The 24,283-nt window shown below is 43.9% G+C and overlaps 2 protein-coding genes across 3 annotated transcripts; one reads left to right on the forward strand and one right to left on the reverse strand.

Moving 5' to 3' along the window:
- Positions 1-1,509: 1,509 nt before the first annotated feature.
- Positions 1,510-17,076, forward strand: cep164 (centrosomal protein 164; the record flags this gene model as incomplete). Its single annotated transcript, XM_080845129.1, has 27 exons — positions 1,510-1,591; positions 1,698-1,809; positions 2,135-2,378; positions 2,842-2,988; positions 3,141-3,260; positions 3,732-3,809; positions 4,075-4,170; positions 5,487-7,394; positions 7,969-8,025; positions 8,325-8,413; positions 8,780-9,613; positions 9,748-9,879; positions 10,337-10,532; positions 10,620-10,691; positions 10,845-10,967; positions 11,937-12,080; positions 12,205-12,288; positions 12,532-12,582; positions 12,775-12,968; positions 13,390-13,599; positions 13,893-14,070; positions 15,112-15,219; positions 15,422-15,521; positions 15,739-16,062; positions 16,235-16,307; positions 16,591-16,707; positions 16,977-17,076. 27 exons carry the CDS (start codon positions 1,510-1,512, stop codon positions 17,074-17,076), a joined length of 5,973 nt encoding a protein of 1,990 aa, XP_080701255.1.
- Positions 17,077-18,273: 1,197 nt separating this feature from the next.
- LOC308370481 (kelch repeat and BTB domain-containing protein 8) lies at positions 18,274-23,601 on the reverse strand. Of its 2 annotated transcripts, none has more exons than XM_080845135.1 (5): positions 23,066-23,601; positions 21,606-21,759; positions 21,441-21,519; positions 20,475-20,702; positions 18,274-20,169 (listed from the first exon to the last, which is right to left on the reverse strand). In XM_080845135.1, the coding sequence occupies exons 2-5, from the start codon at positions 21,757-21,759 to the stop codon at positions 18,651-18,653; spliced, it is 1,980 nt and encodes a 659-aa protein (XP_080701261.1). In that variant the 5' UTR covers positions 23,066-23,601; the 3' UTR covers positions 18,274-18,650. The 2 variants fall into 2 exon arrangements, with proteins under 2 accessions (XP_080701261.1, XP_080701262.1); XM_080845136.1 differs by having other exon boundaries at positions 23,527-23,598.
- Positions 23,602-24,283: the final 682 nt, after the last annotated feature.

Consider the following 24,283-nt stretch of genomic DNA (forward strand, 5'->3'; position numbering starts at 1 on the left):
TCAATAAAGCAGCATTTGATGAAAATAATCCCTTGATTTCTGTAAGTGACAACATGTGGGTGAATCTATTCTGTTTTGGGATTTTCGATCAGTTTGTAAGTGGCACAGGATTCATTGTATGAATTAAGAGAAGAATGTAGTCCAGTAAATACTAAATATATTCAGCCTACAAGACGTTTTCTACAGGACAATGATTCGAAGAAAATCTGAAATTGCACCATGAAGTACTACATTAAAAGCAAACTTTTGGATTTCCTGCAGTCCCAAATCTTTCACAGGATAAAAATTTGTGGATACATTTTACACATCTGCATACAAGACACTTAATGTGTCAAAGTCATCGGCAAGGAAGAGTGGATGAAAATTCATAAAGAATTCTCAGACACATTGCAAATATTGGGATAAGGATTTGAAATACTAAATTAATAGTCAATTGCTTGCACGTTTGGCCTAGCTTGACTCCGGCCATTGGTTTAATCAGGTTATGTTTGATTGGCTGTCTTCTTGTGTTGAACCTCGTGGGCGGGATCTTTACAGAAGAGTCGCGTTAGGATTGGCTGAACACATTTTGACAGGCTCCCTGTAGAACGGCTGACACTGGTACACTGCAGAGCCAGGTAATGGGGTTGCCGTGGGGATGAGTGAACACCGGAAGACGAGTATCTTTAGCTAGCTACTTAACTTAAACAGATCCTTGTTTTTTGGTTCACCTGTTGTGTATTTCTTTAGCTAGCATTTTTGTTTCTTGGCACCTTAAAATGAAAACAAAACCATAAAACGCCGGTGACTTTTTTTCTGGTATGGAAACTTTCTTATGGAATCTTTGTGAAACTGAAGTATGAACCCGAAGTTATCCTAGCTAACGTTATCGTCAGTTGCTAGCTCTTCTGCCTAGGCACCGTTTAGCTTTAGTTTGGGTTAGTGAGTTATCCTAGCTTGCAAACTAATGTCGCTTGTTAATCATAATCTTACACACGCCTATATTTAAGTTTGCTGCTTATAATCGCCGCAGGTGATGGGCACACGATTGTAACTTTCTAGGAAACAGCAGCTAACGTAAGCGCTCAGCAACTTTTTGATAAACATCACCGAGCTGGATTGATTGTCCGAGAAACGAATTCAGATGCTAGCTAGGCAACTGGCGTTACACCAATCTAACAGCTGGTCGGTTATTGTTAATAACATTAAATTAACGTGAGTGCCTATTGCCAGCTTGCCAACTTGCATAGTATTGATACCACAGATAGACTGCACCAACAGGATTTTGTGTTCTGACTCCATTGTAGTGAGCTAAAATAGACCCTTCTCTCGATATTTTGTTTTGGAATCAACGTCACGTCTGTGACACTTTTAACTCCAGACTCGCAAAATAACCAACCGAGCTTTTGCTTTGAGGTGAAACGTATGAAGTCTACTCGTTATTTGGTAGTAGAATAGCAGGGATTGCTGTAGCAGGCATAGCAGTACGCCTCGTCATTGCATTTTGGTTATATTTATTGTGCAGGCACCATGACTGCAGCTGCTCTGAAGATTGGAGATCAGTTGATCCTTGAGGAGGAATATGATGATAACTATATCCCTTCTGACCAAGGTGACTATGTATTTAAGTAGTCTGAATAGTTTGAATTTTGTCATTTTTTTTATTCTTAATATGTAATTGCCATATGTTAACCTGCTGTGCTCTGTCCCATTGACAGAGATTGAGGAGTATGCACGAGAAATTGGAATTGATCCTGCTAAGGAGCCAGAGTTGCTTTGGTTGGCTAGAGAAGGGATTGTTGCCCCTTTGCCCCCTGAGTGGAAACCATGGTGAGAGGAAGATGAATCTTGAAAGATCCCCTAGACCTGAGACAATACAGCATAACCTACTATGACTTGTCTACCATAGCTCTGGGCAAGTGATACTGCCGGAAACCGATGGCTTCTGTTCAGCCTGTTAATTTACAATGATGCCCTTATGTGTAACATATGTACAAAGCGCCACTAGAAAGATGTCCATTGTAATTTTAGTTTTTACCTCTGAAGCAAAAGCTGACAGTCTTTCTTTTGACCTTCCCTCAGTGTTTGTCTCATATTTCTCCACTTTGCAGTGAGCTGACATGTTCTCTCTCTCTCTCTCTCTCTCCTTTTACAGTCAGGATGTAACTGGAGATGTATACTACTTTAATTTCTCCTCGGGGCAGTCTACCTGGGATCACCCATGTGATGAACAGTACCGCCAATTAGTGGTACAGGAGCGGGAGCGTGCCCAACCTCGTCCATCCAAGACAGTCGCGCCTGGTGGGAAAAAAGAGAAGAAGAAGAAAGACAAGAAGGAAAAGAAAGGGAAAAAGAAAGAGCAGGAACTCAAGCCTCCAGCACTTAATTTGGGTGTCATGGTTAGTGTGGGACGTCAATTTATTTGAAAAATCGTATACAAATTAGCCTGAGTCGCCCTGTGTGCTTCTCGGTAGCCATCATGAAGTGGCAGCCGTGGCCTACTGGTTAGGGTTTCACGCTGGAAACCGTAGAATGGCCGGTCCGATCCCCAACTAGTAGGAAAAGTGTGGGCGGGGGAAGTGGTAGACCACTGCTCTCCCATGCCCACATCCACGGCTGACGTGCCCTTGAGCAAGGTACCTAACCCTGATCACTGCTCCCCGGGCGCCCCCAAAGGCAGCTCACTGCTCCGGGTTAGTGTAACTTCACTTCACTGTGTGTGTGTGTGTCACTGGGTGCTGTGTGTGTCACTTCCCTGGATGGGTCAAATGCAGAGGTGGAATTAGGATTGTGTGTTTGTCTACACCACCTCTGCCATAGAGTCACTTTCACTTCATGATGTCTTCTCAAACACTCTTTTAGCCTCTCAACCCTGGCCTTGGGTCCTTGCCTGCGCCTCTGAGTTCCCTGGCTCCTCTGCGGGGATTTGGAGCTGAAACATCCATTCCGCCACTTCGTGCATCCCTCCTCTGTTCCGACGGCCTGGAACCCCTAAGGAGTTCTCTTGCGGTAATGAGGAATAATTATAGAATTTTGCACTTGAATGCGTAGTCAGGCACTGACGAGATCCTGCACCAAAGTGCAGATTATTGGACAGGATATTTGGTAAGATTGATGTTTTTGTTGTTATTTGTTAGTCAATGGTGCTGTTTGTCCCACAGGGCCCCTTATCCAGTTTGGGGCTCAGTATTTTGGAAACGAAGCACCAGGAGCAGATGTCCCTCACTGGCCTTGGCCTTGAGGAGGAAGAGGAGGAGGAAGAGAAGGCCTCAGATAGGGAGGTATGACTTCAGTGCATGATATGTCACTATCAGTCAATGCAAACATAGAGTCATTATGTGATCAAAACAGATTACACTTCACACTTCACACTCAGCTGTGTCTTCACAGACATTTAATTTCAGAAATACCGTACAAGACACAATAGTGGTCAGAACCCAATGAAATTGGCCTTTTGTTGCTAATTTGTTGAATTTTGCTGAGTATTTTAGATTATGAAATGCAGGGTGGACATGATTTATAGATTGCTAAACATGTTGAATGTGAAGACCGATTCATGACATGATTCCTGCTGTTAATATTGTTGTTCACTGTATGTGTTTAGAATCAAAAGCCATAATTAATTACAAAAATTACAACATTATGAAATAAATTGCATCATCCCTGACGGGCATATTGACATTCAGTAGTTTTCATTCGGCATTGATTAGTACAAGTATGTATGGAGAGAAATGTGTTTGTGCATTTTCCAGAGCCCTTGTGGTCAAGCTCAGCTGATGCGCAATCTACACCTTGACTTGGATGCATTGGGAAAAAGCTTTCAGTACGAGGTAACATTTCCCTGATACACTCACATAGCAAAGACAACATTAAACCAAATTCAAACTAATACAAATATTTCCCAAAGTAGAATACACTTTGCCACTCAGAGAAATGTGACACAGCTTTAATAATACTGATGTTAACAAAAATAACCCATAATCATACTACTATACAGACCATACAGCAAGTATTCACCCAGCAGATTATTATATTTTGGTTTAGTTTCAGTCCTGGAATAAATTTCACTCTGACTCTCTCCGTTTTGTGTTTTAGGACAGCGAGGCAAGTATAAGTGCTCCTCCTGAAGAGTTGACTGAACCAGAACTACAGGATCTAGTAAGGGATCGCAGCCCAGAACCTGGCTCTCAGGTATCTATCAGCTACGAGATCTATTTCTGTACCACACACACACACACACACACACACACACACACACACACACACACACACACACACACACCTCCAAACATACATTAATTAATACGTTTGAAAGAAACATTTAAAAAATCCTGAAAAAAAGTATTTGCAGTGACCGTTAATGTGCTTATCCTTTGTTTTTGTATGTCTCTGTAACCGGCATGTTGTTGTCTGTTGAGTAGATGGAAACCTAACGTGTGGACCTTTCCTTTTTGACTTCATGTCCCCGTACTGTCACTGTTTTACCATTTCAGCCACTTTTTCTTATTACTCTCTGTGTTCCTTTAATGTATTTTCACTATCCTCTCCTAACTCTTCTGTAAAGGTGGCCTGTTTTCTCTTTCTTAAAGTAGCTTTATAGTCCAGGGGCTGGTTACATCAATTGGCCAAACTAACATAGTTAGAACTACTGAAAAGCTCGTAGCTACAACCATGAGTCAGACAGGACTTTACACCCATTACTCCCAACTTAAGCATCTGTGTAGGTGAGACTGTTCGCAGCAGTATGTGTCCATATGAAATCCTATGTGGCAATAACATACTACACAGGGTTTGTTAGTTGTCAGTTTCTATGGTAAACTTTGCTACTTGTTTACAAACAAGTGAAGTGAAGTTAATTGGATAACACAGTCAGCAGATGCCATACCACTCAAGGCTAAATAGTAAAATAACTTATAACCAAGTAAAAAGACATGGACGATCATAACAGATGTCCAATGTATGTATCTCAATGAAATACTGGATAGATAGTTACAGTAACTATTTACCGTCTCATCTGAAGGACTGTTGGCTGTAGAAAATAAAGATGAGAAGTGCCATTGAGATCTGGTTTGAAGTTTGAATAGACTTAGTTCACAACCAGGCATAAGCCCTCTTGGTGCAACCATCCCCAGCAGACAAATAATATAAAGAGAAAAGGGTTGGCAGATAGTGAAGTGATTTGGTGGCTTTTTCTATAGAATGCCACTGACCAGTTAGAAAGAGACGAAAATGTTTCAGATTATGGTATGTATCAGGACAGCAAAAACTATTTTGAAATTTTTAAATTGCTTTTGTCTGCTGGACTATAAAATGTGCTTTGACCTAACTTTTGGAATGTGCCATTAACTCTTGTGGAGAGTTGTTATTTTCTTGTCCACTTTCCTTTCGTTACTCCTCTGTCTCCAAATGTAACAAGGTAATGTTCATGATTTTGCACGCTTACACATCCTTCCTTTCCTGTCCTGGTTCCTTCCCCGCCCCCCTTTTCATCAAACGACCATATGTAGGACCTCACGAGCGGCCAACATCCTAACACACCTCTACATAGAAGCAGCAGGGCTTACAGCAGGAGTGATAATAGAGAGGGTGAAGAGAAAGTTGAAGATGAGGAGGAGGAGGAGATCCCAGAGGAAGAGGAGGCTTATGAAGCGCTTTTGAGAAATGAGGAAGAGGAGGAGTGTGAGGGAGATGAACAGGAAGCTCAGATGGATCTTGGAAAAAACTTTGATAATAAGGAAGAAGAGAATGATAATAACATGTTAGGGAGAGCTGAGGAAAGCATGGATGAACCTAAAGGAGTTGAGGAAGAGAGTGATGAAGTAGTTGCTATATACTCCAGAGGGAAACAGGACAGCAGTAAAGACCTTGGGAGATATTTTCTAAGTGTAGAAGTTGAGAGCAAAAGAGAGGAAGAGGAATTAGACAGTGATGTAGTAGAGAGATGTATAACCAGTGAAGGGGAGAGGGCTGCTGTTTTGGCAGAGAAGGATAAGAGAAAAGGGCATGCTAGTGACACAGAGCAAGCGAATGGAAACGGCAGCGGACAAAGTGAAGAGGTTTTGGAGGTATTTGAAGGATATGAAGAAGAGGGTGTTAAAAATGATGACCATGCTGGCCGTAGCGTAAGTGTGAGTGCAGTAGAAGACGCTGAAGAGGAGACTGATGGAGTTGAGAGAATGCACAATAGTGAAACACCGAAAGCAACAGAGGACAGTGGAAGTAATCATAGTTTGGCGGCTTGTTCACAAGAGGACACGAGGGACAGCCCTAAAGTTTTGTTAGAAACGGCAAAAAAGCAGAGCACCGAGTTATATGAACAGGTTGATTCAGGTAGGTATGACGAGGATGCTTTTGAGACAGATCTTAAGCCTGACATTGGTAGTGTGAATGGCGAGGAAGACGACAGTGACATTCTGGAGAGATGTGTTATGAGTGAGAGAAATAATTCCAGAGGAGGAAGGAGTGGCGAGGAAAGTGATATTTTAGAGAGGTTTGTTTCAGAGAACATCTCAGAAAAAGGTGAAAGTGAGGAGGTTGTTGAGAGATTTTTGAAAAGCAAAGACGAAAAGGTGTTAGAAAGTGATGATGATGATGATGACGTCTTGGAGGTATCCGTAAAGGAGGTAGAGGAGGAGGAGGAGGAGGAGGAGGAAGAGGAGGAGGAGGACGACGACGACGAACCAGAAGGGAATAGTGACAAAAAAGAAGTCATAAAAAAATGTGTAGAGAAAGAGAAAATGAGCTCCAGTGAGAAGGAATTAAGTGGGAAAGAGGTAGTGGTTAAAATGGATAAATCTGTCCAAATCTCAGAGGAGGCTAAAAAGGTTGAGCAGGAAGAAGAAAGTGAGGTTGTGGAAGTAGAACAGGGCAGTATAGAAGAGGAGGAGGGAGAAGGAAATGACAGTGTTGAAGAAGATGGTGTACAAAGCCAAGAGGATGAATTAGTGGTGGATACGCAACAGTGCATTTCAGCAGAAGAGAAGTATGTTGAAACAGAACCAAGAGAGTCCGATAGTGATGAGGACGTATTGGAGGTTTGTGTGAAAAGAGAACACCAAGAAGATGGTGATAGTAGTGAAAAGGTGGGCAATGAGAAACTCACTCCAAAAGCTAAAGGGATAGCTAGCCAAGGCAAAGAAAGTCTCCTCAAAGAAAGTAAGAGGCCCGTAAGCACAAGAGCCCTAGGGAAGGCTAAGACAACCCCCAAAGGCCCTGCCCTTACATCCAGTGATGAAGACTCAGAGAAAGGCCAAGCATCTGTGAGCAAAGAAGAGGCTGTTGAGGTCCTGCATAAGAAACAGAGAACAAGATCAGTGATTGGAGGTGGACAGAAAGAAATCCCGTTCATGTCGCTTCCGAGGATGGAACGCATGGGGAAATTGCTTATGGTGCATCGAACAATTTTGCCTGGTGAGGTAGGGGTCTGTGTTAATTGGCTCTGTGCCCTATCCATCTCCCCTCCCCACGCATGCTTCTCCTGCACTTAGGCCCTGTCTGAAGCTTAAGGAGGGTGACGCCCAGTAGGGTACCAGATAGTTCTGCGTTTGAGCTCTCACTTGTGCTGTAGACTCTCTCACGCTGTAGACTTCTTTTAAAGGTCTGCACTTGAACTCTCCAATCCGTCATTTTAATTTGATTTCAGAGAGGCAGCAAGTGCTTCAAAACTGCCATAGTTAATTGGAAAGCCTTCTCAGATGTTAATTAGCAAGGCTTTGGGTGATGCTTATCATGAGGTGCAGTAAAAGCTCAGCCCCTGTGGATTGGATGGGATTGGATTGAGAAGTGCAGGTACATATAGTGTAATTCTGCAACCCCTTCGCCTGTCTCGCAGGCTTTCTTGCCTTCCTGCCGGCCTGGCTTCAGTGTTTCTCTGTGTTTGCGTGTCTAGAACGTGTTTGCTAGATTAGACACTGACTTGTCCTCTGCATGTTGAGTGGTGTGGGGTAGGTCAGAGTAATGCAGGGCAGTGAAAAAGTGTTTACTCTACAGGACACAGCTGCCAGTGACCACAAAGAGGAGGCCTTATCACCTACTGATGATGTCAAGGTATGTCTCAAAAATCAGTTAAAGTAATAAAAGGCAGGGGGGGAATGATGAAATGGTCATGTTGTTTATTATTGTTGTACAAATGAATATGATTAATTAAAGTTGGCAAAAAAGAATAAAGTAGAATAAATAAGAATATAATTCTGATGTAGCCAGCAATCACCAGTAAAGTGTTTTTTGTTTGTTTGTTTTAAAGTTTTCAGAGAAAGTGCTTGATCTAAAGTAAAGACTTTGTAAAACTGAGAAATATTGTCATAAGAGAATCAATACATTTATTTCATGTTGTGTTTTTATTCAAGAGAGAAGCACATGAGGAGGAGGAGAGCAGGAAAATCGAAGTGATAGAACAAGGACCACAGGCGAGGCAAAGGACAAACTTTACAGACAGGTTGGTGGAAACATTGCTGGATTTCTGTTGGTCAAAGGTATGCTCTGATTTAAGAACGTTCAGCTTGTCTGTGTGGTGTTTCCCTCATTTTACTGCAGTAGGCTTTTAGTAGTGTCGATCTGACCGCCAATCACTGACTCATCATTAGCACATTTCTTTCCTTGATGTTGAAAAAGAAATGATAAAGTTGTCGTTTTCTGCATTTGCGTAGTATGCTGCCTAAATATAATATAGCGCTTCCTAGGTTCTAGGTCTGCCTGAGAAAAAGGGTGTATTCACATCTTGTCTTTCCATATAACCTCTTATTTTGACCAGACTTCCCCTTTCAGTCACAAGAGTGATGCCCTGGTTTGTGTTGATGTGCAGGTATCTGCTTGGTTTGGATGGAGACGGCTTCCTGGCGGAGCAGAGGCTGCAGCTGTGTGCCATTTCTCCAGATGCCTCCCTGTCCTCGTCCTCTCACATAAAGCACGCCACCCTGGGAGAGGGCCGGAGCTCTGGGTTGAGAAAGCTGGGTGCCTTACCTGAGGTGGCCAGGAGAGGATTGGTGCGCACCGCCCATGCTTCACCAGAGGAGGATGAAAATGAGGAGGAGAATAAATCAGACTTGCAGAAGAGAAGAACGGGGGAAGAAAGAATGAGCAGAAAGGCGGAGAGAAAAAAATCAGAGGAGGAAGAAGAAAAAAGTACAAAACAAAAGGATATGGAGGAGTTGGCGGTTGAGGTGGATGGGGAGGAGGAGGTGGAAGAGGAGGAGGAGGAAGTGGAAGAGGAGGAGGAGGAGGAGGTGGTGGAAGAGGAAGAAGACGAAGGGGAGGAGGTTGCACAAAAGATTTTGGAGAAAAACTATGAGGAGAGAAAGAGGGTGGAGAAGGTAGGGGGTGATAAACTTAGAGATGAAAGGACGTTGAAAAAGATGGACGATGATCTAATGAAACCGAAAACAGACATTGTAAAAGAAAGAGATGAGTTCAAAAGAAAAGAGTTGAATAGTCAGCTGGAGGAGAAAAGCACTCGAACAGAAGAACAAACGAGACCGAGGGTTGAAAGGGCGAAACATGTAGAGGAGGTCACAGACAGAATGCCATGGGGTTTCCACGACAAGCAGAAGCCGACCTTCCTCCTCAAAGAGGAAGCAAGGCGAGCCGATGAAGAAGAGGAAGAACGTCGAATGAGAAAAGAGAATGAGGCAAAACTCAGGTGTGCGGATATAGAGCTTATATGTTGTGTATCTGCTTCATTAGCATACATTTTACTCTATCATTTCAATTTTGTAGAAACTGGTATTAGATGCTGGAATCCTTAAGTGATTCAGTGTGTTTTTTTCCCCCCAGAGCCTTAACACTACAACTGGACACCAGCAGGAGAGAGGAGGAGACCAGGCTGAGTGCTGAGTCGGCTCAGCAGCTCCAGCAACTCAGGGAGAGCAGCCGGAGGGAGTGGGAGGTCCAGCAGCGTTTGCTCATGTCAGTACACACCCCTCCTCACTTAGTAGTCACTGTGATGCATTCAGTCACTGTCAGGTTTTTCCTCGCCATTTTTATATCATGCCAGTGAACTATCCTAGTGGAAGTTTTCTATCTGAGCATGCAGTCTGTATCAATTAAATTAAATGTATAGACCAGAAGAGTGGGGTGATGTATGATCAGTTAACCACCGCCTTCTGTGGTGAGAGAAAGGGGATCTATGATGGTCCAAGCAGGAATAAGTAGGGTAGAGGACTGGGAGTTCTAGGTGAACTTAAATAAGATTTCAAGATATTCAAGGGTAGACAGGGTCAAGCCATCACAACATGCAGATACATGCGCACCTCAAAGAAGCTACGTTTGTAATGATGCCATTAGAACATGGTTTTAATGGTCTTGAATTGCCCTATTGAAAGTGATGTCCCTCTGAGTGTGCTGTGGCATGTCATTTGCTCAGAGAGGAGAATGAGACCAAGCTCAGAGAGCTGCAGAGGGCACTGGAGGAGGAGAGGAGAGCGGAGCGAGAGAGGCTGGAGGCCCAGAAGAGGCGCGAGCTCCAGCGGCTGAGAGAGGAGTCGGAGCTGGAGCTGATGCAGGAGAAGAGGCTGCTGCAGAAGAAGACAGAGGAGACTCTAGCCTCCTTGGAGCTGGAGGTCAGTGCTGGCGAATGTGGCGAGGGTGGGTTGTGCAGTTTTGTGTGTGCAATGCCTGTAGGTGTCTGAGTGTGGCATGTTTTGCAGGCCAAGACCAATGAGACATTGAGAGAGGTACCGAGAGGCTCAATGCAACAGTTGGCAGAGTATCGGACTGAGGTTAGACCCATTTGGATTTTTTATTTGAATTTTTTTAAAGTAGAAATTCCATTTTCCACAGTAATCATTTTAAGGAAGGCCTTACGCAGAAAACCAGACCTCACTGTACTGATTGCTGGGTGTTTTATTCTGTGTGTGCTTTCCCGTGTGTAGCTTGGAGACGTGCTCGTGGAGATCCGGGAGGAACTTCAGCGGGATCACAACCGGAAGGTGGAGCAGTCCAAAGAGGGGCAGCGGCAGAAGCTGGAGGCCATCAGGCTGGACCACGTGGAGCAGGTGTGTCAGCCCACTCTCTGCCACAAGTTCAGGAAAGCGTGTGTACCTCAATAAAGGTTTCTGGCCTAAATAATGAGTAAACCCTGACAGACAGTAGATCTGCATGATGCGTTCTGTCTTGCTGTGTGATTTATTCTTCACGCTAAATCCTATATCTGTCACGTCTCGTTTAGCCCCGAGGTGTGCTTGACTGTTCAGATCCTTGCCTTTTCAACACTTACCCTCAATGACACGAGATTTTTATTTGATGCTGTTTTTCATGGCCACATCTACAGTATACAACAAAACTCAGTACACCCCTGTGCCATATCACTGAAAAAAAATAAATTCACTGACCACCTTAATTACTCAAAGGTTTAACATTTTATAAGAACAAGTGTAAAGTATATGATCTAATGTGTAAATAATCAGGTTTGGTAGGCTACATTGAAAAGTATAAACTTAATGCAACCAAAGTCAGTTTACTTGTGATTACTGCAACGAGTGTTCTCTGTTTGCTAGTTAAGTTACAAAATAACCTGTGAACCCACACACATCTTAGTTTTGATCAGGTTGTGTCTACTTCAGCATGACTCCACATGGTATGGAATTGCCATTGTAAGAAACCGGATTACAAGAGCAAGATTGCGTGCATTAAGATGGGAGAGGGTGTAAGACCATCTGTAGGCTACTGAACATAAGCTAAAGCAGAGTTGCAGCAGTGGATAGGAAGAATAGGAGGAGGCATGCTACCAGTTAGAGGAGTTGCAGTGGCAGTCCTTGAAACATGACACCACACACAGTTTTCTGTTTAGGCACCCTTGCATTGAAAACTACTGGGTAAGTGCCTCTGGCCTCACAATTTTCAGAATTAGGATTAACTTTGTCAATGATCCTCTGCTTGTGTTGTGAATCAAACAGGATGTCACATTCAGGCGCTGTGGTGAAGCTCTACTAAAGACCTTGTATGTGATGTACGTGTCTGTGTAGGAGAGCATTCAGAGAGAACATTTGCGGACTGCCCTGCAGGAGGACAGGGAGCGTGTTTTGTCCTCACACAACCTGCAACTGGAGCAGCTCAAAACCCAACTAGAAAAGCAGGTCCAGAGGACACGGCTAACATATTCCAAGAAGGTCGGTAGCCACTAAACCAGCAGCCAGCAAGACTCCATGTTTGATGTTTGAGAAACATAATTAGACCCCTGCATGCAGTAAAACTATCAATGGCAATGTTATGATTCTTATGCATTTTCTTCAGGAGGAAGAGATTAAGGAACTAGAACTACAACTGGAGATACGCTCCAAAGACTTAAAGACCCAGGAAGCCATGCTCTTCAGCCAGGTACTTTATCTGAATTCAGATGTTGGAGTTGTTCAGTTTGTGTATATTGCATCTTTGTTTTTCTCTGATTAAGTATCTCTCCCTCATCACACACAGTTTTTAATTTTCAGCAAGTTTTTGATTTTTTTAAAAATATTTTGTGCATGAAACCTGTTATATGACTCCTCTTACTTTGTGTTGTTTAGATCTGCTGTATATATCTGTTATTCAGTGTTTTTGTGACATTTCCTATATTTCTCACAGACATCAGAGATCCAGAAGAGAAGATGCCAGCTAGGACTGAAGGAAAATGAGGTACTGAGATAAATACACTGTCTGTCTGTCTGTCTGTCTGTCTGTCTGTCTGTCTGTCTGTCTGTCTGTCTGTCTGTCTGTCTGTCTGTCTGTCTGTCTGTCTGTCTGTGTCTCTGTCTGTCTGTCTCTGTCTGTCTGTCTGACTGTCTGTGTGAGTTGTATGTTTAGGCTTTTCCCTTTACACTTCCACAGATTGATGGACTTCATGAGGATCTCGAAAGACTGAAAATTGAGAGGGACAGAGCCAAAGAGGAGGCCCAACTAGAGAAGAGGGAGAAGGAGCGACTGAAGGGAGAGAACCATGAGATGAAGGCGGAGCGGGAGAAACTGGAGAGGAAGTTGGAGCTGCTGCAGGAGCGCTGCGACCAGCTGAGCGGTCGTGTCAGGTAGTGCACTCACCCTTACAGCAAACCCCTCGTCCTGGAAGACCTCCTCACAGCACAGCCCAGCACCCTCAGAAAGACATACAGTATTCATATTCAACATACCCAACACATGAGGAGAACACAATCTGACAATTTGGCAACACAATTTGATCAAACAAGAATGGACCTTGACAATACACATTACTGCCTCACAAAACATGTAGAAATACTACTTACTACTACGACTTTTTATTTACTACAAATACTACTCTGTTTACTCCCACTCTTGTAAAACCGTACATTGGATATTTTATGCCACCATACCTTTGTTTAAATGATAACCAGCTATAGAGACTAGGTTTAAAGATTCAAATCCTTTGTGCAGCAGCTGTTTTACTGCGGTGATGTAAGACTGTTTCTCTGGGATGTGTGTCTGTTCAAGTGACCTGGAGCAGACAGAGAAAAGAGGCTCCTCGTCCAAGTCAGGACGACGGCAAACGAGGGTCAGCACCAGGGATAAAGAAATGAGAAAGAAGGGCCGAGAGTCATCCTCACTTCCCAGTGATGAGCAGTCATTACATGTGGAGGATCTGGACCCCCCGAATGCATCCTCCACTCCTCCACCCTCCAAAAACAGCGAGAATATCGAGGGGTGAGTAGGCCTACCAATGTGGCCTTTGTGGCAGAGAAGATTTGGCAAATTTTTCATGGGCGCAACCCACATACTCAGCTCTGCTGCACACCCCACCAAATGCATGTTCCTTACAGAAGGGAAATAAACAGGCTTTCCAGCGGTATAAGATTGCCATGAAGCATTGTTACACCACAGAAATAATCTACCAAATACAAATGTCCTTACTTTTTGCGCTATGTTTATGTTCAAACTACTAGCCTTTAGCTGGAGTTTAGGACTATATAATTGATAATGATGATTGTCTCTCTCAGTCTGAGGTGCTACATATCCTCCGAGGGCATGTCGCTGCAGAGGGCCCGGAACTTCCTGGAGCAGCAGAGTGGCAGCTTGAGTGAGAGGCAGGCAGTGCTGCTGGCCGCCCGCTCTAGCTGCTTTCAAGGCTCCGTCAGAGAGGGGGTCAACCAGGAGATGCTGAAGAACCTCCAGCAGGTAGGAGAGACAGACACTGTTTGACTGAAAGACACTGTTTGGAGCCTATGGATAGTCTTCCACCACATGCAGAGTTAAGTCTCTGTTAGGTGAAAATGTACTGAAGTTACCTCAGGACTCCGGAGTTGCATATAAGTATATTTATTAAACAACAACAACAAGCTTGTTTGGCTCACCCACGTCCCGGCAGGCCAGAGAGAGGCACGGGCCCTCTCCCAGAGAGAGAGGAAGCCCGGGCTCACTCCCATCACTGCAGCAGACAACCATTTAACACATCACACAAGTTTTATATGTAGATAGAACATAGCTTTCTGTTTGTCAGCAGGGATAACCACTCTTACGTCCAAGGTCATCTTCCTACGCTTCCTGCCATGCAAGGATGTCAGTTTTACACAAGGTCGGAAGAAGCCCAATTCGGCCCTTCTTATCACCTCTGGTCTAAACGTGCTCTTATGTATTCAAAAATACATAAAAAGCTATGTTTCTGCTTACATAATTACATCATTCATACAGGGTACTTAATAACACAAGGCACTCGTCTTCTGTCTGGTTTCCAAATGACACCGGGTCTTTTGCATGTGTGTGTGTGTGTAGCGCAATCAGGGCAATTAGTTCCACCGCCTGTGCAGAATAGGGTGGAGGTAGTGGCTGTGCTTTCAAGGTGTTCTCTGCTGTGACTACAGTGTAAGCAGTTGCGTTACTGCCATCAAAGTTCTTTTAGCTTGAACCATCAACAAACAATAGTTAAATCAACCTCTGGAAAAGGCATATTTTGGAGGTCAGCTCTGGCTGCCATAGTTGTATCTGTCTCTGCTACACAATCATGTGGATTACCATCCTGTAGGTTAAAGTGTAGCTGGGTTTAATGTCACGTAGCGTGCAATAGTGATATGAGGCTGCGAGAGCAAAATAGTCATGCAAGATAATTATTAATACAAGGCACTTGATTAATATATCCTTAAGTCATTAACAGTGTTTTCGAAATGATCCCTATCAGTCTTCCTCTTTCATGCGGTCTTCCTGCCTCTTTTCTCTGTGAAGGAGGCAAACCATCTGGAGCAGCTTAGGGCTACTGTGCAGAAGGGACAAAGCCTTTTAGAGAAGAAAGCAGAGAGACTTAACCACTTGGAGAGTTCATTGGGGGAGGAGGTGTGTGCGGCTTTTTTCTTCTATCTGTCAGTGCCTTTACTTGAATAATGTCTGTGTTGTGTATTTGATGATGTATGAGTAACATGTTTGAACCTGGTCCTGAAGACGTTTGCTGAAGATTGTTTCGTGAAGTTGTCTACCTAACATTTATAATGTTACCTGCTGGGTTTTAAAGTTGCTTTGTTCTTTGTGGCTCTTTCAGATTTCATTCAATGACACGTATAGACATGACGTGGACAGGAAAGTCACATTTTTTGTCACAGAATCAGACATGAGCAGTGTGGATGGCCATGAAGGGACAGGTTAGTAGTACTTTATTACAATATCAGTGTTTACTTTGCCATTTTTAGTTTTTTTTTCTTTTCCCTTATTGTTTAAGCATGACTATTAGAAGACGTTAGCTAATGTTTGTTTTGAGCGCCCTCAGACTTGGCCAGAGGGAATGTGTTGTCATCCTTATTAGTGTGGCGTTTGTCAGATTCGCTCATGCTGTCTCACTCCCTCCCCTTTTCGGTTTAGACGCTCATCCAACTGTTCCAGCCAAAGTGCAGCAGTTGGCCGACTCGCTGCAGCACATCTCCGAACAGCTGAACACCGTCCTGGAGGCTCTGGGTTCTCTGGCCCAAAAGAAGGCTCCGCTCTTGCAGAACAGTCAGGCCCCATACCATGCCCAGTCAGCGCCCTTATCTCAGGAACATGCCCTCTTCTCTGGCCTGCTCCCAGTGCACAGGTGGCCCTGGTCCTCTGCCAGGATGGGCACCAGCAACTTAGCCAGGACTCGCAACAGCTTCATTTTCCAGAAGGAACATGAGGATTCAGTGGCGTCCAACAAGTTATCTTCTGGTAGGTTGTACAAGGCTACTGAAGTTTGGACATTAACTAACTCAAATGTTTTAAGATCTGTTTTTTTAGCTGTGCCTCTCTTGAGTGCACTTTAAACATGTCTGGTACTGGCCTGGTGTTATCAGATGCCATATCAAGGTGCATAGCTGATGTAAGATTCTTTTTGTCATAGGGCTTCCCATGACTATCCGTGGAAATCATTCACCAATAGGCAATTACAACCTCTCAGGATTTGCTCCAGCCAGGTCAGTGTGCAGACATTCCGATTCCGCTTCTGAGAATGTAGCACTTTGTTGCAGTGCTGATGGTTCTAATTTGTAACCTGTCTTCTTTAATCTGATGTTGATAGTTTTCCTTTTGAATTGAAATTCTGGATAAGGGAAATAAGCTTATTGCCCACCTCTGCTGTTTGTCTTTCTCCTAAGGGGATATTTTCTAGTCTGAGTGTAAAAGACTCTGTATATAGATGTATATACTGACTTTGTACATGTTTGTGTGTGTGTGTGTGTGCGCCTGTATGTGTATCAGTGAACAGGTGCAGAGTATGTTGTCTACAAAGTCCACAGAGATGGATGACCATCAGTTGCAAAGCCTGATCGAGTGCAACAAGAGATGGCTCGAAACACGCAGGAAAGATCCTGGCATGTATCCTTTAAAACCCTTCCTTGGCTAGGTTTGGCATTTTTCAACCCATGAATGATTGAAACCTCCTTATTTCCCTCTAATTTATCACAATCCTCTTGTGCAACGATGTTGACTGCTTTAGCACTGCTGCATTTCCGCTCGTCATTGAGGTGGTCATGAAAGATTTGGACCATTTTTCATCATAAAAAATCTACACACAAGCCTGACCACATTCATATTGCTCTGTGCATGTTTAAGATCTGTAAGTGGTGTTCCTTGACCAAGCTGAGCAGACCCTTGTTTACCCGCTATCGGCCTCCATCCTCCCTCGGTGGTCTCCTCCAACTGGGCCTGGATGAAAGTAATCAGATAAAGGTCTACCACTACTGAGGGGACACCTGAGGAACTGCACTCTTCCGATATCATGTGTGTGAATGTAGAAGAGACTGTGTGGGAGAAAATCACAGGTTCAGTTCCAGTTGTTTCGAAATTTGCTTTCTGTGGTTAGGAACTTAATCATGCACAGCATACGTACGTTTTTGCAGCCTGCAGTCACCAAAAACAAGTCCCATTCTATAATTATTCCTGTAATTGTAGTGGGCCAACAAACATTTTAACGGGTCCTTCAGACATATCAATTTAGGTTTAAATCTGCATAGGGTTACTATGTCAGAAGTCAGTCCTGTCTGGTTTCTACAGTAATTACCGAGACGTTTTTCTAAAGCACACTGCAAGGCCTTACAAGAAGCAACACCTCCTGAATTTCTGTCTTGGCTATGTGCTCTCCATTATAGAAGCCATGTTCATTTGTAAAGCAGTTTTGTAAAATACATGAATAAAGTGTATATTTGTAGCACTTGTGTGTGTGGTTCATGGGCTCAACTGAGCAAAAGGTTAAAGGATTGTGGTCCAAACCCCCTGAATCTAAAACATTTTGAACCCCATAGAATGCCATTGTGATTATGCATTCAGTAATGTCTGGGCATTTTATTCCCATATTGCCCATTAAGACTTTGTTTGCTATTATCGCGAAAGCAATAAGAGATCAAAATTGCTTTGTGTTATCAAGGTAAGGAGATGGAGATTATATGGATTCTCACACACCAATATCTCGCTAAGGTCTGCGTCATATCCTTAAAAAGTGCATCACCCAAACATTTAAATCACTTAATGTGCACTTTACACAACTACAGAAAGAATTCTGGAAAACCTGAAGAAGCTACACTGGTAACTTCATAGCTATATAGGAACAGAATTTGAGTTGATATTTTAAAGCAAAGTAGGCATTTATTACACAGGTATTTTCCAAATCTGAAATTAAACAACATTAACTTAGAAAAACCGACACTTGCCTGGTCCATCACAATGATTTTAAACTAATTTGAATAACACAATTTTACAGTACCTTAAAAAAGGATTCAACCACCTGAAAGTAATGAACATTTTCTGGATTACAAAAGACGCTTACACATATTTTCAAAATCTTTATTTTAATTATGAACGCTAATGCACTAGTTTATTTCCAAAAGGCAAAATAAGTATGCAAGTACCTTTAGTAATCTGGAAAATGTTAACTTTCAAAGGGGTTTGAATAATTTGGCAAGGCACTGTATTTGCCTGCCAAAGTGCTAGACACAGTGTTTATTGTTTTTTTCTAACAAAAAGCCATAAACAGTAAGCATTATGTAAGTTTTTTTTGTAACAAATAATTATTTAACAATTCATCCAGAAAATTCGCTCACAAATATGAGCATAGTTACCCAGGCAAAAATTCATGTCTAAAAAAAAAAAAAAAACCTACATCAATTTCATTAGTAATTCAAAATTATACATTTTTGGTTACTCTGTGGGTCATTTTAAAGGTCAAGCTCCTGGGCTTTTCTGCAGCCCATCATTCAAGCGTAGTGTAATGTAACGGTTTCAAAGCATGATTCAGATGTTTAGAAGGTACTGCTGTGCAATGACTACGTTTCTTGATTACGCCTCCTCCTTCTGCCTCTCGTCCTTTCCTCTCCCTTCTGATCAGTCACCTTATTCTCCTGCACGGCCCTCAGCCTGCCCAGGATGTGTTTCTTGGGAAACTTGAGGGTGCAGCAGCCGAACTGGCTGACTCCGCCCGTTTCCCCCGGCAGCTTCTCGCGTCTCTGTACCCAGCTGCGCCAGCCTGGCTTCCAGCAGTACACGCTGTCGTAGAAACGGGAGCCATTCTCGCCCCCGAGCACGTAGATCCGCCGCTTCCAGCGTGCTACGCCCCCCGCCGCGATCCTCCGTGGCAGTCCGGGGAAGACCACAGGACTGGGCGCCCGGTCGCTGCCCCCACCGCGGTCAATTGTCGGGGTCACCTCGCGCTCAGTCCCAGAGCCACGGCCCTCTCTGAAAAACAGCACCCGGCCAGTGGCATCCAGTGGCTCCAGCTGGGTGTAGTTACCGTCAAAGAACTTTGCCGTGTCACGCATGTAGCCGCCGACGGCACATACGCCTCCCCGCACCGCCACCCCTCCTGCCAAGCAGGTGGCCCCGGAGTCGAGGGGCACGCGGGTCCAGAGCGCGGTGGCCGTGTGGTAGATGAGCACGCCTGCGTGCACCACAGCACGGTTCTGCTCCAGGGTGGCACCGCCAAGAAGGTAGAGGCGCCCGCGGAGCGCAGCGCAAGCGAATGAGCGCAGCGGCATGGGCAGCTGTGGCCCTGGCGACCAGCACAGCGTGGTCATGTCCAGCGTCTCACACGAGTCCAGCAGCGCCGAGCGGTTGCAGCCGCCCAGCGCGTACAGAGAGTTGCCGCAGCCCAGCAGGCCCAGCATGGACCGGGGCTGGGCCATCGGCGGGCGCGTGAGCCAGCGGTCGGCCACCACGTCGTACTCGTGGACCTCCGCCGCCACCTGGCCTGTCCGCAGGATGCCCCCAGCCACAAACAGACGGCCATCGATGGCGGTGCAGCCGGGGCACAGCAGAGAGCCGAGCGCCGCCAGCTTCTCCCACTTGCCCGTTCGCGGGTCGAAGCAGTCCACGGTGAAGTCGTCCTTACGCAGCGTGTCGTCCTCCCGTGGCTTCAGGTCAATGCACACAATTTTCTTCTCGAACATGCCCTCGCGGGGCCTCAGAGGCCCCCCCATGGCTTCAATGCCTGCACGCGGTCCCAGCTCCTGGTTCAGTCGGCGGCTTTCCTCCGGGGCCAGGAGGCCCGGCCGCAGGTGCCGCAGCAGGGAAGGCATGTGGGTGTAGCGCTCGGACGGCTGGTGCTCAGCCCAGCGCCGCGCGGCGTCGTACACCTCCGTCTCAGACTCCACTCCCAGGCGGTCTGACTCCAGGAGGCTGCCCAGGGTGCCGGGGTCGAGCAAGAGGAAGTCCCGCTGACGCGACACGCGGGGGAAATGCTGGGCGACCAGCCGGAGAGAGGCACGCAGGAGCAGCTGGTCGTGGTGCGAGCGGGCCAGAGAGTACATCCCCAGACAGTTCTCTACAGACAGGTGCTCAAACAGAAACCTGCAGACAGAAAAGCTGTTTGAATATTTCACCTCATATCCTTGTAAAGATGGCATGCAAACCATCTATTTATTCGTATAATGATCTACACATGGGAAGAATGCAAACATATGAATTACCTTATTCAACTGATATAAAAATGTATAAGGTATTTTGATATACACACAGACGTATGCATTAGGTATGGGATGACTGATAAATTACTTGGTTGCTTTTTGCCACACTAAACATGAATGCGTCACTCCTGAATGTCCCATTTGAAGTAGACTTGAAGTAGCTGAGATAAGTAGCTTGCCACTGTTTACCTTGAACACATGTCCTGCAGGGGCATGACTTGAAGGCGACTGGCTGCTACAAAGAGGTCCTCTGCTGTGTCCAGGCTAAGCCCAGCCTCCCCTGTGTAGATAAATTGGATGACCGTGTCCATGATCGAAGGTGTTACTTCCTCCAGTCTAATTTCTGTAAGGCGAGACTCCACCAGGGGGCTGGTGAACATAGCTCGGAAATATGGGCTCACTGCAGCTAGGAGAACTCTGAAACAGCAATTGTTTGTAAGTCATCTACCTATACACAACAGTGTTAAAAGGAGGAACCATGTCAAGCAACTGGACAAGGAGCAATATGCAAAAATATGATGAAGCTCTATTTATATTAACACCTAATAGGGACAAGCAAAATGTCCTTATATTGACACGTCTGTCATCACACAACTAATTCATAAGCACAAAACAAACATCAGTGGACATTTGAAATCTTAGGTCAGTGGTATCTATATTTTGGATGGACCCCTTGGAAAAAATGTTTTTCGAAAAAAGCACAAAAAAGTCTCAATCTTGGGGTGCCATTAAAATATGGTTTGCTTCTAACTGTCATTAGTTAGGCTTACTGCACAAATTACATAAAATGGACCTACCTCTCAATTACAATAAGAGTAGTAAATTCATCCTCAAGAAAGTGCCACACTTATCTCGATCATTTGATGTGTTTTTTTTTAACCCAAATCCATATTTTTTCCTTTCAAAAAATTGCCTCCATGGATCATTCTTTCATTTCTGTTCAAACAATTATGGCAAAGGTGGAATTGTCAGTGGTATGTACTCTATCCTGGGTGAGGAAACATGCCATGCCAATAAGCATTAAGTATTAGAGAAGGCAGTGAAAAGACTGCTGATTAAGTATACAAATATAACTGATGTTACTAATTCAACATGATGTCTCAAAGCAGGCCAACTTTTTTTTAATACAATATGGTGCCTTTGGGTACAACTCACCTGTGACACATGAATCTTTTCCCTTCCACAAGCAGAGTGACATCACAGAGCTGCTGGGCATCAAGTAACTGCTTCAGGCCTGCATAAGAAAAGCGTCAAGGAATTAGAACAATGACAATACTTCAAAACACCCATAATATGATAATGACAAGGATGACATCTAACCGTGTGTGACATAGTCTCCAAGTGGTGTAGTGCTGTCATCAGGAAAATCTTCTTCTTCTGAGTCACTGTCTGAGAGAGGCTCACCTCCACCACTGTCGGCATCCTGCCACGGTTGTGGCCGCCAGGTGACCCTGCCACCCTTTAGAGAGTTCATCTGAGACATGCACACACCAAGCACATGAGAGTCAATTTGGTGATAATGTCCTTAAGAGGATAGTTCTGTATTATGTACCAAAAAGACAAGAATAAAATCAAAAGAACTATGATAATATTAACAATGCATTGGTTTGCTTTTCAGGCATTCATAGAAAAGCAATGAGATAGATTATTGTGCTCAGTGCTTACATAACAACACTTACAGTGTTTACCTAACAAGCATTTTCAGAGAGAGCAAAGGCAGTACGTTTGTTTCAAGAAATGTAACGAGCAGAGGACAAAGAATCTAGTGTTTTGCCTTACAAGCAGTGGAATTCCTCCTCTCCTGTAGATGGCGATGCAAAGACTAGTTCTTTTGATTAAAATAAGCACACGGAGAAGTGAGCTGAATGAACTGTTATCTAGGCCAGTGACCCACAATTTCCAGTGGTCATTAAATTGCTACCAAAATTTTATAAAATTCAAACAATAAAATAAACAAAAAATATATAAGCATAAACATAGGCTAATGTTTTAGGGATAAAAGTAGGCCCTAAGTGTGACATCAGATCGATTTTAAATAGCCTTTTACCACATTGTCGAGTTATCTGGGGGCTATTTACTCCATCTTTTGCCCAACTTAATGATTCAAACTTCACGTTATATTCTTCGTCGTATTCGCTCGTTATACAACGATACATATCCATTTGTTTATGACTCATAAAACTGCATATAACAACGAAAATAACAGAAAAATGCGTTACCCAGCAATGTAACTACAGTAATTAGCTATACGTTTTACTGCTCTTACAGAATTATGAATTCTAACACAAAGATTAAATAAGCCCACCAGTGGCATCCTGTTAACAGCTTGCAAGTCGAAGCTCTCCCCGCTCAAGTTTCAGCACTACTCATTAAGACACTTTGAACACGGGAGACTATATGCATCTGTGGCCCACGCTGAACTTTGTCTTTCTGAGAGCTCAATCTTTCCTTAGTGATTGGGGCAGCAGAACGGCGAAGACTCGGCTTTTTCGATTTCAAAAGCAACTGTTCATATATTTCCTACACAAGTCATTAAAAGTTCTGAAGGAACACATGATTTCGCCACCCACCGGTTGAAGAAACACTGATATAAAGTACTGTAACCATGTACAGTGAATTTTGATTAACCTGTGACCCGTAACATTTATGCAAAACACGAACAATTTAAAAAAAAGCATTAATATATACTAAGACTGACATTCAATTCATAATCAAAATAATTTGGTAATTTAAGAAGTAGACAAAGAAGAGCTCAAAGTGCCATGCATCTGTCTTTTTACCTTCACAATCAGAAGGGTGATTTGAAGAATCCCGAGAACGAACAGTGCAAGTGTAATGGATATAACTGGCTGAACAGATCACAACAATCACAGTCGTGAACTCCTTTAACTTTGATCAGTTGGACAGGGTCCCGCAATGGCCTTTCGTATATCTGGCCTCTCTGCCTCCTAGGAACGCCTCGCCCATCCTGGCCTCTCCGTGCTGCGATTCAAGAGTCCAGATCATCACGCTTCCTCATGTAATTTCAAAACTTATAGTGTTCGTAAGGAATAACAAATTAGCTAGCTAACTTCGCGGTTAGCCCCTTATCTGCCCAATAAGGGCAATCTAACTTAGCTGTTACCTTGATGTGAACTGTAACATGCACATCCTCACTGTCATTGGCTTCCTAACTGGGCACTTTCCTTCTCTAATATAGCTACACTCGTGTTAAACATAACGACGAAAAACACAAACGCACTCATCGATGCAGCACCATAGATTATGGGGGGGGAAAGCCGTGGATTGTCCACAGAACAGTTGTTGCTGTTTCTTGTTGTTCTTCTTCTCCTCCTGCTGTATCTTCTTCTATGAATTCAATTGCGTTATGGAGACTAGCAATGATGGTGCTTTCTGCCGCCTATTGGGCAGGAGTAGACATTACATCTAATTTTTATTTTATCGACAGGGCTGGGATGTGATAAGGTTCTCTGCTGGTGCTTACTCACTCTATTTCATCTGACGAGGCATTTTAGCACTGCTGAAATGTAATACATTGCTAACACAAACTTGTATATACGCATATGCAAATCTGAAACATGAACTATATTGAACAGGTATTTGAACTTAAGTTACAAGCGTGCAAATACCTCACCCACCCATTTCTGGAAGTAATATAATTGAATATGTTCTTAACATGTCGAAGATGCCTTTCTATTCAGTCATTATATTAGACATTCCTTCTAAGCCCATTTTACCACTAAAGAACCCCCATGTTACTGAGGGAAAGGTCACAAGAGACCCATGCTTTCACAAGGAGAGGTCATCATCCCTTCTCTACAGTGTTGTAGTGTTTGATTCGAATCTAATGGACACTGATTTCCTCAAATGCGACATATGCCTTTTCAAAACAGCTCTTGTTAGGAATCTTCTAGCTATTTATCATTTTAGCTGGACCCTTGCAGTCGTTAAATACACCTTTCTTAATGCAAGTGAATTATTGCTTTCAATAACACAGT

The sequence above is a fragment of the Sprattus sprattus genome, assembly GCF_963457725.1.
Source record: "Sprattus sprattus genome assembly, chromosome: 9".
NCBI classification, from domain to species: domain Eukaryota; kingdom Metazoa; phylum Chordata; class Actinopteri; order Clupeiformes; family Clupeidae; genus Sprattus; species Sprattus sprattus.

Excerpts from the sequence above, each read along its gene's own strand:
- LOC308370481 (XM_080845135.1), bottom strand. The coding sequence starts at position 21,759 with ATGAACTCTCTAAAGGGTGGCAGGGTCACCTGGCGGCCACAACCGTGG. Across the intron at positions 20,703-21,440 it reads AAAAGATTCATGTGTCACAG|AGTTCTCCTAGCTGCAGTGA; the intron begins GTGAGTTGTACC and ends TTGCTGTTTCAG. Across the intron at positions 20,170-20,474 it reads CTGCAGGACATGTGTTCAAG|GTTTCTGTTTGAGCACCTGT; the intron begins GTAAACAGTGGC and ends TTCTGTCTGCAG.